The following is a 13,254-nucleotide window of genomic DNA, read 5'->3' as shown; positions in this document are numbered from 1 at the left end:
TAATGTATTTTTTTGGAAACTAGGATTTTAATTTTCGTAAATACCAGAATACCCTTAAAAATAGATTAATATGATTTTTTTATAATACATTTTAGCAATCGATATTGATTAAAAATTAATTCATTACCAAAAAAAAACATAAAGAAAGTTAAAAGTAACTAGGGTATTCGCTTACCCTTTTCACTCTCGTCTTCTCCGCCGAAGCTCTCCTCTCCATCAATGGCGATGCACTCGTGTGTGGAGTAAACCCTTCGATTCATCGGGTTCGTCGGCTCATTATCACTCTATCCTCGTTATCGTCATCCTCTTCTTCGTTCTCACACACTAAGCAACGAAAATCTTCTTTGTTCTTCTCCTAGGAGTTTCGTCGGACGGGTCAACTCGAAATCGAAGTGTTCTTCCCTCAAATTCATCAAAATCTCACGTTGCTTCACACAAGGTATTCGATTTCGTCTACTGATTCATTTAACCCTAACTTTTTGTAAACCTGATTTCTCATCTTTCTTAAACTGAAATTGGCATTTTTGGCTTGATTAATCATCTTACACTAGTTGTTGTCCGATTGTATATGTATTTGATTGTATTTGTATCAAAACGATTTAGGGTTTTGGAAAGGGGGATAATTCGGGTTTTGACATCTTAGACTAGTTGTTGTCCGATTGTAATGTATCTTGTTCTTAGAAATCTTAGAATTCAGTGGAAAAGAGGAAAATCGAGTCTTGATAACTTATACCATTGCTGCCCGATTGAACTCGTGTTCATGTAGAGTAGATGTTGTCCGATTGTAATGTATATTTGTCTAAGAAATATTAGAATTCAGTAGAGTAGAAGTTTTTTGATTGTAATATATGTTGTCCGATTGTAATGTATATTGATTTTGAAATTGGACATCTCTTATAACATTTGCTATCCGATTGTGTATGTGTTCATTGTAGACATGATTGTTGTTGCTCTCATTAGTTGTGTGATTATATTGATACTTTTGAACTCACAAATTTTTCATGTTTTATAGATATGTCTCAAGAGTTACCAAAGAGGATTTTTAAGGAGGGCGAGGAGACCCAAGTGACTCAGATCAACAACAACTGCAGGATCGACTTCATTATCAGAAAGTTGGAGGAGTGGCTGCCAAATGAGTTGAGAGAAGTGAAGAAAGATCCGGTTTTTAGTCAGATTTTTAAGCTGCATGAGAATGGTCTTGGGTTTTCCGCGAGAGTGATACACAGCTTCTTGTGTAGGGAGCTGGTGACTTACAAACAGCACGAGCTCTGGTTTGTCTTTGTGAGGAGAGCATTTCGGTTTTCACTGCAAGAGTTCCACGCAGTAACCGGGCTTCAGTGCGATACTAGTATCTCGCTTCAGGAGTTCAGTGACTGGGATGATGATGATGGGTTCTGGAGCAGGGTATTGAGGAAGAAATAAGATTACAATCTACAATCTGTGGATTAAGCACAAGAATACGGTGAAGAAGTGGCGTAATGCAGATCGCATCAGATTGGTCTACCTTTGCATCATTATGTATGTGGTTTTAGCGAAAGATGAGAAGGCTAATATCCCCCTCAAATACATCAGGTGGTCATGGATCTTGAAAAGCTTTGTAGGTATCCTTGGGGAGTTGCTGCTTATGATTTCCTCTGCGAGTCAGTAGTAAAAACGCGTGACTTCCTATCTGAGAAGACTACTAGTTACGTCTTCGATGGCTTCTCCTACGCCTTGCAAATTTGGGCAATGGAAGCTGTACCAAAGATTGGAAAACTCTGTGGTAAAAAGCTGATCAAGGGTTTTAAGGATGGTCCTAGATGCGTTAACTGGATGGGAGCTGCGAAGGTGTCATATGACGAGATCATTCACTTGGAGAGCATCTTCACAAATGAGGTAATTATTTCTATTTACCTTGCCTTAATCCACTTTCAAATGAGCTTTTAGGATTAACTTTCTTTACCTTTCTTCTGTAGGATGTCACTTTTCCATACATCTCATGGACAGGAAATATGGATGTTGTCGAGGATGACCAATTTCGCAGAGCTGGTGATGTGAGGGATGATAGAATCATCGTTCTGAAGGAGATGATAAGTAAGAAGTATGACTTCAGTGAGCACATCTGGGAGTACGAGAACACTCCGGAGATTTCTTTAGAACTTAATGACGAAGCTGTGAATGTTGGAGAAGCTGCGAATGGTGAAGGAAATGGGAATGAGAGTGATGAAGACTTTCAGACTCCAAGAGGATCAACGAGTGATGTGTCGTCTAGAAAGGGAAAGAAGAGACTTCCGGATCGTGGTATGGAGAAAAGGAAGCATAAGGTTCTCTCTAGTGGACCAAAGCAAGCACCTTTTAGTGAAGACATGAAAGCTTTTATGACCCAGTTGTTTGAGGCGAATTTCTGGAATGGAGCAGAGGCTACAGAAACAGATGGATGAGAAATTTGAGCAGATGAAGGCAGAGCTTAGAGATTCACGTAAGGAAGCAACGGTTGAAGTTGAGCTTGGAGACCTATCACCGAGGAAGCCATCACCGAGCAAGCCATCACCGAGGAAGCCCTCGACTTCACAGTCATCGTTGAGGAGGTCCAAACGCGGGGTAAAGAAAAACTAGTCTGCCACACTCTCTAAAATGTTAATCTTGGCTTGTTTGGTTTACCTGTCTCTTGTGCTAGTTTCATCGATGGTATCGGCCAGGAAGTAGATGTAATGCTTGTGTTTGTTAGTGTCTTGTTTTCATCTACGGTATCTACTTGGTTGGTTTGTTAGTGTCTTGTTTTTACAACTATGTAAGATATTAATGTAATGCTTGTGTGTTGGTGTATGAAATACTTTGAACTATTTGTAAAATGTTCATGTAATGGATTTAGTGCTCAATATTATGCTGTTTATTGATTATTTATTGTGACATAACAGGAACCATCCGAGAGTGCATTCGATGTGCATTTTAGTCAAGAAGATGATATCATTCACGGGATGGGTACGCAAGGTGTTAATGGGCTTTCTCAGGCGTCGTATGTGACAGACTTTGACCCATCTCAGACCCCAAATGAAGATGACTGGTGGACTCCAATGAGTTCAGTCCGAGGTTCAAAATTTAAACCAATAAAGTAAGAAAAAGATACAGCTACAGCTCCACCGCCGTCACAGTGGAAGAAATGGTACAGAGGTAAAACACTCCAGCTAAGCGATTCACCATTGCCCCTAGATGGTTCTCCACAGTCGTCACTGTATAACTTTTCCGAGGAATCATGGAAAGGATTCACGGATTGGGCTTTGAATCCAATTTCTTTACCGCTTGGGCCTACAATCTTAAATTTGTTTCTCGCTACAAGGGTAGTAAGTCCTGAGAAATGGCTTGGAAAGAGGTAAGGAGATCTTCTCCTAATTTGGTGAATTTAAATTTCTAAAACATCTTGTTTGCTACATGTTCTTATTTTCATTGTGAATATTCAGGAAATGGATGCATTTATGTTTATGTGGCGAGTGAAGACAACATTGAACCTTTGGGCCCCAAAACGTGTTGCTTTCATGAGTGCTATGTTCTGCCTCCAAGTCCATGCTGCATTCATCAAGTTTTCGCCGAACAGAAAAGCCTATAAATTGACTGATTTTCTTCTTGGGTACGGCAGAGGAGAGCTTCCATCTCATGGGCGGACTGATCAAGTTTGGGGTGTCGATGTTGATCGGCTCTACTTTCCTCTGTTTGTAAATGGTAATCATTCACTCTTATACACATTTTTGTTTACATTTCTTCATTTAAAAATTTTGTAATGTCCAACGCATGTAATCACTGGGTTGCTGTCTGTGTCAACATCATTGAAAAAAAGTGGAAGTCTATGATTGCGGTGGGGGAAAGAATAGACAACACGTTGAAAAGTTTGCTGCTCTGATTCCTAGGATAGTGAAGGCGGTTGCACCACCTGAAAGACAGAAGCCGCTACTCCTCTCTGCATATACTATCGTGGATGTGCCTATGAAGAAGAGGTTGAACAAGAGTTGTTGTGATTGTGGTGTATACGCGCTCAAGCACTTGGAATGCCTTCTGCTTGGTCTCGACATCAGTTTGGTGGATGATGAAATCATCATGGGTTGCAGACAGAAGCTTGGTGTGGACTTATGGGAGGGTGCACACGAACCCATCTACGCTGAGGCTATGACACGATATGTGCCTTCACCATGGGAGAGGTCTGAAGCATATGACTTAGAAGATTGATTTGTGTCTAATTAGTGATTTGCTTTTTCTAGAAATTATGTGGAAAAACTCTAACTTATGTTGTTATTGAATGATGTTACTCTTGGTTAGTTTTCTATGAATTATCTTTGGTTTTTATAGGATTTTTTAAACAAGCCCAACCTAAACCCTAAACAAGCCCTAAACATACCCTATATAAACCCCTAAACAAACCCTAAGAAGCCCTAAAGAAGCTTCGTACACGAGTACTAGTAAGACCCTAAACAAACCGTAAACAAACGATAACCCCCAAACATACCCTAAACAAACCCTTAACTCTAACCAAAGTCAAAACAATATTACCCTAACACACACATTACAACTATTTATTCACTATTTATGTACATATGTCCAATTTCTTTGCTCCTACTTTTAACACTAACTTATAGGTTTCAAAGACAAACGTTTTATGTAGATAATTTTGGTGTTTTTTCCTGATCTGCCTTTGGTACAATACAAGTTATAGGAAATAAAACGACGTAGTTTTGTTTATTTTTTTTGACCTAGTCCCTTTTCTTCCTCATTCTTCCTCGACAGAAAGAAATTTGACGGCGAAATTTGGGAGATTGACTCACAAATGTCTTCTGTCAATTCTTCATCCGTTTCAAGAGATCGAGTCGCCAAACAACGTGGAATTCCCACAAGATGCAATTGCGGTAAGGCAGTATCGTGTTTCACTTCAACAACAGTTGAAAATCCGGGAAGATTATTCCATTCTTGTCCGTTGGGATCCAAGCAGGTTAGTCGATTATGTAATTAGCACTCATGGAGATCGACTCTATTATGTCTTCGTTTGAATCTAACTGGTTATTGGCTGTTAATGATGAAGGACAAAACCCACTTGTTCAAATGGACTGATAAGTCAGTTGTTGAGGAAATTGAAGACTTCCAGGACCTCTTTGACGTGCTGCTCGTTGACAACTCCGAGTTTCAGAAATCAATGGGAGCTGCTGAGAGCATGATGAAATGCCATGACAGTAAAATTGAAGAGATGGAAGATGCAATTGCACAATGTGAAGAGAAGACCACATAATGCATTAGGGAATTAAGGATCATAAAAGCTTTGTTCTTGTGTTGTTTGGTGGTGGTGTTCATGTACCTTATCTTTGCATGATCTTGAAGTTTAAGACTATGTTTTTGTTCTTGTGTTGTTTGTTGATTATCATCTACTAGAACCAAATTGTCACTAACATAGATCGATTTGTCTCAAGAGTTTAGCAAACACCAAATTGCAAAATGTGTTGTTCCACAGAATATTAATAAGAAAAAAACACAGAAACATAACAAGTCAATGTGTTTATACTTCCATTCCAATGGGTAAATCGCATGTCCCTCTCTTGTGTCCTTTGTTACCACAGCGGCTGCACTTGTGCTTTTTATTATTTCTTGATCCTTGAGAAGATTTTATCTTGTCTTCTACTGATTCATGCCTTCTCTTTACTGGTCGACCAGCACTCTTTCTTGTCTCTGGTGGTAAAATCTTGGCAAGTTTAACCTCAGCTGGGACCTTCCATTCAGACTGTGGAACTGCTATTGGGTTAATGCTTTCCTCATATGCGGTTCTCTACGCTTAGTGCTGTAGAAGGCGTCGGTAAATCTGTGTACTTCCAAACCTGTGTGAACAAAAATGTAAATTATTGGAGTCTATATACAGATAAATAGGTCCCAAGTTAATGTGTTTATACTTCCATACCTCGTGAATAAATTGCTGGAATGGCGTGTCGGCAAGGAATTTTTCCTATATCGTACTTCCCACATGTGCATGTTCTTCTTTCCAAATCAACATGAAAATCATATATGTCTCCTTTCACCACTGATTTGACGTTGCCAGTCTTGTAAACCTTAAACCCCTTTGCCTTCACAATTCTCCTATCTATCTTTTTCTCTACCTCAGCGGTTAAAGGATCAAGATGCTTAGAGCTTACCAGGCGACGCTCATAGAACCATCGAGTCAACAGTTCTCTTATACTATCTAGCAAAGGAATAACCGGATATTCTCTAGGTACTCTCAAGACTGAATTTATTGACTCTGCAGGGTTTGTGGTCCTAATGTCGTACCTGGATCCAGGGAACAGAGAACAAGCCCATTTGCGCACATCAGCCTCCTGTAGATATCTTCCAAGCTCAGGACTCATATCAAAAATTTGGGTCATATGTTCCTCAAATTCAGTGAACCTATATGCCCGTGAAGCCTTTTCAACCAAGGCAGTGAACCCTTTTGTCTTGAAAAATGCAACCACATTGGTCAACAAGTGATGAATGCATATTCCATGTGCTGATCGCGGGTAGACAGTCCCAATCGCTTTAGCAATAGATGAATTTCTATATGAGACAAAAGCCAAGTCTTGACAGTCAGCAATAACCACTTTCAACTGCCTGAAGAACCAACCCCATGAATCATCATTCTCTGAATCAACAACTCCAAATGCAATCGGATACAAGTTAGAGTTACCATCTACAGCAGTAGCAACAAGTAGAACTCCTCTGTATTTATTTTTCAGAAAAGTTCCATCAACAACAATCACCCTTCGCATTGCATTGTAGTATCATCTAACTGATTGCCCAAATGCCATAAATAGATACATGAATCTCCCCTTGTCATTAATTTCATAGTGAGTATGCGTATCAGGATTAGCTTCTTTAAGCATATGCAAATACGATGGTATTTTAGCATAACTGCGATCTGCTATACCTCTAGCAGCTGCAATAGCAAACTCCCGAGCTTCCCAAGCGTGCCCATAAGTAATCTCACAACTATGGTCCAATCTTATAAAGTCAATGATGTCATTTGGTTTTGGGCCATCGTTGGCATCTCCGTATCGATGTTGTATTAGTCTCCCAATTGTTCTTGCCGATGCTGTTTTTCCGAAATTGCTTTTCTTTGAAGGTGCACATGAATGTCGTTCCTCACACCGGTTGATCATAAAATATGCAGACCCGTCCAGACCTTCTGCACGCACACTCCAATTGCATAATGCATCCTTGTATCGGCAATACCACCATTTTCTCGTGGATTTGATAACAGTGTAATCGAAATTATTCTTCATCGCCAAAATTTCCATTGTTGCCTTCATAACCTCTTTACTCTTGAAAAGTTGATTCTTCTTCACAAAATCTCCTCTCCACTCTCGACCAGACTATTCAGTATCTCTATTATTTTGAGAATCTCCAATTTTTTACTCCTTAAACCAGCATCACGGCAACCATCAGCGGCGACATGATCCTTCTTTCTACCACAAGACTCCTTTGACGGTTTCACAAACGCGGCTCCATTTATCTCCAGAACTTCTTCATCCCCAACATTACTTGAATCACACGGCTCCTTATTCAAATCAATATTGATCCGTTCGTTTTTATTTACGCCAGAACCAGAGAACGTGACGCACAAGGTAGTAGATGAATCCCTCTTTGCATAAGCCACAAAATTAGATGATTGGCGATCATTGGTGATAAAAATTGGAGGATTCCCTCTTTGATTCACTATCGAGTAACTGAACTCGGCATTAACAGAAATATGGTCCAACCCATAATCCTAACACACGATCCTCTTGACCACCACCAATGGAGTAGTAGTTTCTAATGTTACCATTCGACAACCCCTTGCTTTCTCTACCACGAAACTCCACTCTTCACTGAAATCAGACACCCATTCCCCGGATTTAACATAGATTAGAACCATGATGTATGATGTATTGATGGAGAGAAGAGATGATTTTGTGGATGAAGAAGAGAGAAAGCAAACTATGAGAAAGAAAGATCGTGGGAGGAGAAGAAGAACGTGATTTTAGGAGAAAATATTTTTTGAAAGATTTAGGGTAGATTTAGTTTAGATTTAGGAAACTTCTGTAACCGAAAATGGAAGTTTCCATATTTTCACGATTTGCCTAGAATACGTATACTACCTACCCAGAACACCGTATAATAGGTGAGAACTGTATTCTACCTTCAGGCGTCATATAAGGTAAAAGGTATAACAGATTATGACACGTAATGTAACCGAGCTCTGTGATTGAGTTGTGGTTATATCTCGTTTTCTAGCTGAAGGTACACCAAAGCCATCTTTCTTGATTATAGCGTAGCTGATTCTATCTTTGCCACGGTATAGAAGAAATGTTATACTACGATATATAGCCTAGATATATCAGTGTTTTAAATTTAGAATTCGAACTATAAACTAAGTAGACTGCCAGAATGAGTATTTTAACTGTAGCCAGGAGATAAAATAAAATATGATTCAAATTTTTTTTTTTAAAAAAATTAAACTTATATATTGTCATACTTATGTTTTCTATAGTTTTCATATTTTTTTATATTTTTAAAACTCTATTTACTATTTTTCTCATAAAACAAGGGTAAAATATGTCCAAAATTGCCGAAAGTATGAAAAGTCTTATTGTGACAAACAAAAGTTTAAAGTGTCCCATTTTTTCAATTCTCCCTTACTATTAATTAGTTACTAATTATTCATCTCATGTTTGGCTAAGTTCCACAATAGTAACTAAAAAATTCTACAACCATTGTTTATTATGTATTACATTGTTGCTTTTCTAGGTTTAGTTAAACGAAACATACAATTGTAAAAACAATATAATAACAAGAATAATAATTTGAAGATAAACTACTAAGTAAATAGAGAAGCGTTCAATCAGATGTGGTGAATGGATCGAGACGAGCAGTGCATATCAAACGAGAATGTAACAACCAATCGGAGATGGAGAATGGATCGGAGCAGTGAAGCAGATTGACTAGAAATGGTTCTCGGTTGCTTTCTGTGCAAGAAATGTCTAGGGTTCACCCTATATATATCTGCTCATCTAGGTTAGTGGCACACTAAGTTATCCGGCGAAGCCAGCTCCACAACTGTGCAAAACTTCTTTTCCGGATCATTGCGTAGTATTAACTCTTCATGATGATAACAGATCTCTCCCTTAGGCACGAGACCAACGAAATCATGAGAAGAAGAAGGGAGGAAGTAGGAGATAACGAGAAAAAATATGAAGGGGAATAGGAAATGAAAGGAGGAGAAGGGTACCTCGTTTGCTATCAATCATTGATGGCTAGGTTTAGGGTTCTCGGTTGAGGAAGATACGTACATATATATACACAGGTTTTTGACCCAAAAAAGTATAAAAGGAAAATGGGCTTTGCTAACCAAAGAACAAAAACGCCACGTTTCGAGAATCCACCATATATCTCAATCGTATTTGGTTCCCAGATACATGCACAATCCGAAAGACTCTCATGGACAAGCCATCAAGCACATAATGCGATATGTGAAAGGAACATCAAACTTTGGTATGTTCTTCAAGAGGGATGGGTTAAGGAGCGTCTAGGTTAGTGGCACACTAAGTTATCCGGCGAAGACAGCTCCACAACTGTGCAAAACTTCTTTTCCGGATCATTGTGTAGTATTAACTCTTCATGATGATAACAGATCTCTCCCTTAGGCACGAGACCAACGAAATCATGAGAAGAAGAAGGGAGGAAGTAGGAGATAACGAGAGAGAAAAATATGAAGGGGAATAGGAAATGAAAGGAGGAGAAGGGTACCTCGTTTGCTATCAATCATTGACGGCTAGGTCTAGGGTTCTCGATTCAGGAAGATGCGTACATATATATACACAGGTTTTTGACCCAAAAAAGTATAAAAGGAAAATGGGCTTTGGTAACCAAAGATATATCTTTAATCTTTTTTTAAAAAATGCATGAAAGGATTAAATACTTAATCTGGGAACCAAATACGATTGAGATATATGGTGGAAGTTCATCATTAGCAATCAAAATGGCCATATAGTCAGTTCTTTAATTTTCAAAGTAGTTGTTGACCTTAGATCATCCATCATATTGAATTTATGATTTCGTTTCTTCTTCCAACTCAAACAAGAGATATCATTAAAAATAAACATCAACTAAACAGCCCGAGAAATAGGATTTCATGATCAAAACCTTATAAAATAAAAGTAGCTTACAGGGACAAATAACAAGTATCTATATATATAAAGTTGACTCGAATGGGCTCTCATTCATCCACGACATCTTTTTAGAGAGGGGTTTTTTCGACACCTGTCGAGATCCTATTGGCCGCTATTTTTTTTAAACCAAATCTCGGCCCAAGCCCATAAACGACTCAGCCCCAAAAGCAGTTAGGTTTCCCTTCATCTCCGTCATCCCTCTGCGTGCTCAGCGACGCAGCTCTGAGATGCCAATCGTCCAAGGGAACTCTGTAACGTTTCCTCTACCGTAAAATCATCTCTTTACACCTCATTTTGATTGATTACTCCACTCCGCCCACTAGGAGCAATCAATACACCTTCTCGTCTTCCAAACCAACTGTTTGAAGCCCTCGCTATAAATATGGGTACTTCTCCGACGAACAGCAGACCTCACACGATATCAGAAAAAAAATTCATTCGCAGCAATCAATTCCATGGCTTCATACACTCTTTTAGCTGATCTCAGAGCCGGCCGATGCTCTAATACCGCGGAGGTGCGTCTGCTGCGTTTTTGGGAGTCTAGGAACATAAACAAAGGTGGAGAACTCCTCAGTCTTGACCTGTTGCTCATCGATGAAAACGTAAGCGCCTCTGATTTTCAATTTCGTTTGATTTGTTTCACCAAAATTCTGATCGACTGTGTCGCTCTGTTGTAACAGTCTACGGTGGTGCACAGATCTGTTCCTCCTCGTCACCAACTTAAGTTCAGGAAACGCCTCACCGAGGGATCTCTCTACACTCTAAGCGGCTTCGATGTGACTCACAGCAACCCTAAATTCCCGTTGTCTGATGCGCCCGTCACTATCTGTTTCCCCGAAGGAACTGCTTTCGAGAAGATACCAACCACCGTTAGGAACATACCTACAGAACATTTCCGATTCCGACCATATGAAGAGCTACTTGCTCTAGCCAATACCGGAAGACAACTCCCTGGTATTTTTAAAAATCATCTTATTAGATTATTTTTAAAATCCCTGACTAACGTGTTCCCGTTTTATTGTAATTGCTGATTTTTAGACGTGATGGGTGAGCTCCGTGCCATCAGAAGCACTGTAACCGACAGTCTGCCTGGCGCTCAGCCCGTCATGCTTACTCTGTGTCTGGAGAGGTAGTTCCGGTACCCTCATTATATTCTACAGTCTACTACACTAACGTACAACCTTTTCTAGACTATGATTCCCAGCTCCTACCGGTTCCTGAACTAGCTCTAAATTAGTCTCCACACTCGCAACAGCTAGGTTATTATTTAAACCATTTCCATCTCCACAGATTTAGTAAGTACCTTTATAAAATTGTTGTGACTACCATTCGATTCCTGATGTACCCCTTCTGAAATCATAGACACTATTAACTTGTCCTTATGTTGAAAGCTCCGCTTGGGACTATCTATGCCCAGTATCTGCCCTTGCTCCCTCACGTACATTCTCCACCGGACTCCTCTCACATCTTTAACCCTGATGAGTCCGGTCCCTATAACCTATAGTCGTAGTTGTTCACAATCATAATATTAGGGTTCTAGTTAGCTACTAGAACACAAGCAGTAAGATCAATTATAATGAAGGATGTCTAATTATCACCTTAACAATTATATAGTTTTGGCTAATCATTCATAACCTTAAATAGCCTTAAATCTAACAAGGTGAATTACTCAGGCATAGTAAAGCAGAACGTAGCAAATATCTGAATAAACTGCATAAATCAAATAAGGTAAGATAAAACTGAAGTTTCAATAGAAGCACTGAAGGAGTCTTGGATCTTCTCTCCAAACTACCGAAAACCGTAGACCGTTTGCTGTGAATGAAAATAAGAAAATGTGTGTTGGATAATATAATGGCAGAGCACTTAAATATTAGGTTACTCGGCCAGAGGCAGTCTTGTAAGTATGTGGATCTTTCAGCTTAAGTCGGCCAGGAAACAAGTTGAGCCTTTCGCTCTTCACTGTCGATCGAAGACAATGTGTCTTCATTGTTCCACGATTGACTTAAATATGACTCTGGCTGGTTCCTTGAACAGCTACGGGTTTATTTTATCTTTAGCTCCAAAATGTTCCATAATCACCATATTGCTCCAAAACATACATGAACCTATAAAGACTCTAAAAAGACTCTAATAAATAATAAATAGACTCTAAAACAACTATATACCATGGCTGAAAACTGGCTAAATCAGTGGTATATCAAGTACTTTCTTACGTTCTTAGGATATTTGCATGTTAGATTACGAGTGATGATGTTATGTTTTAACTGGTATGTTTATGTGTATGAACATATAATTGATCTTGAAAAGAATTTGAATGTTAAGTGGAGAACAGTATAAAAATTGATTAATAATGAGATTTAAGGAAAGAATAAGATTATACGAATGAACTTAAATAAGTGAAGTACATGATTGATCAATGAAATAAAATAAGGAAAGTATGTTTGGCTTCCGACTGTAAAGATGTTATGATCATATTTTAGCTTTGAGCCGTTTATGTTGACTTCGACCGTTATGGACCTTCAGATCGCCTGTTGGCTTCGGCTGTAGGTTGGCTGTGAACCATAGTGGACCGATGGGTCACAAGTTTGGATAAGTCCATATGTTTGGCTATGGTCATAGGTTGGCTTCGGCTGTAGGTTTGGCTACGGTCGCAGGTCTGGCTACGGCCATAGGTAGATCGACCTTTGGGTCAAAATCTTAGGGAATGATAAAGTAAAGGAATGATATAACCTGATGTCACGTTGTTAGTTCTGAATGAATGAAAATGGATAATTAATAGGAGAATTGCTAAGTAAGTACTGATGGAAAATGATTGCTAGGTTGAAAGAATGGGAGTACTAGGTTCTTAAAATAGAACGTAGAATTTTATTGTTTGATTATTGAGTTGCATGTGGGCGGTTTTAAGCGTCCTCAGTGAATAATTTTGTATACTCATGCCTCCTTTTACGATGCATGTTAGGTTGACTGTGTGGAACGGAGCAGATAACTATAAAGACCATCGGGAAAGGGTATTTTGAATTTGGTTAATGTGTGAGAGTTTTATAAAGATATTCTAGTTTTATAAAGA

At 39.0% G+C, this 13,254-nt stretch overlaps 3 protein-coding genes across 3 annotated transcripts; 2 read left to right on the top strand and 1 right to left on the bottom strand.

The window, feature by feature from the left end:
* The first annotated feature begins 1,014 nt into the window (after positions 1-1,014).
* On the top strand, positions 1,015-4,197 carry LOC130500056 (uncharacterized). The gene is made up of 8 exons (XM_056994756.1): positions 1,015-1,404; positions 1,573-1,875; positions 1,956-2,303; positions 2,398-2,580; positions 2,898-3,069; positions 3,115-3,317; positions 3,438-3,696; positions 3,812-4,197. The coding sequence occupies exons 1-8, from the start codon at positions 1,015-1,017 to the stop codon at positions 4,195-4,197; spliced, it is 2,244 nt and encodes a 747-aa protein (XP_056850736.1).
* Positions 4,198-5,745: 1,548 nt separating this feature from the next.
* Positions 5,746-7,277, bottom strand: LOC130500055 (uncharacterized). Its single transcript, XM_056994755.1, has 3 exons — positions 6,799-7,277; positions 5,909-6,699; positions 5,746-5,828 (listed from the first exon to the last, which is right to left on the bottom strand). The coding sequence occupies exons 1-3, from the start codon at positions 7,275-7,277 to the stop codon at positions 5,746-5,748; spliced, it is 1,353 nt and encodes a 450-aa protein (XP_056850735.1).
* A 3,082-nt stretch (positions 7,278-10,359) lies between these two features.
* Positions 10,360-13,254, top strand: LOC108824578 (uncharacterized). Its single transcript, XM_018598001.2, has 4 exons — positions 10,360-10,789; positions 10,868-11,141; positions 11,226-11,316; positions 13,147-13,254. The coding sequence occupies exons 1-4, from the start codon at positions 10,643-10,645 to the stop codon at positions 13,202-13,204; spliced, it is 570 nt and encodes a 189-aa protein (XP_018453503.2). The 5' UTR covers positions 10,360-10,642; the 3' UTR covers positions 13,205-13,254.

This window comes from Raphanus sativus, chromosome 9 (assembly GCF_000801105.2).
Source record: "Raphanus sativus cultivar WK10039 chromosome 9, ASM80110v3, whole genome shotgun sequence".
Lineage (NCBI taxonomy): Eukaryota > Viridiplantae > Streptophyta > Magnoliopsida > Brassicales > Brassicaceae > Raphanus > Raphanus sativus.
The sequence above is the reverse complement of the archived record's forward strand: the minus strand, read 5'-3'. Positions and strand labels throughout refer to the sequence as shown.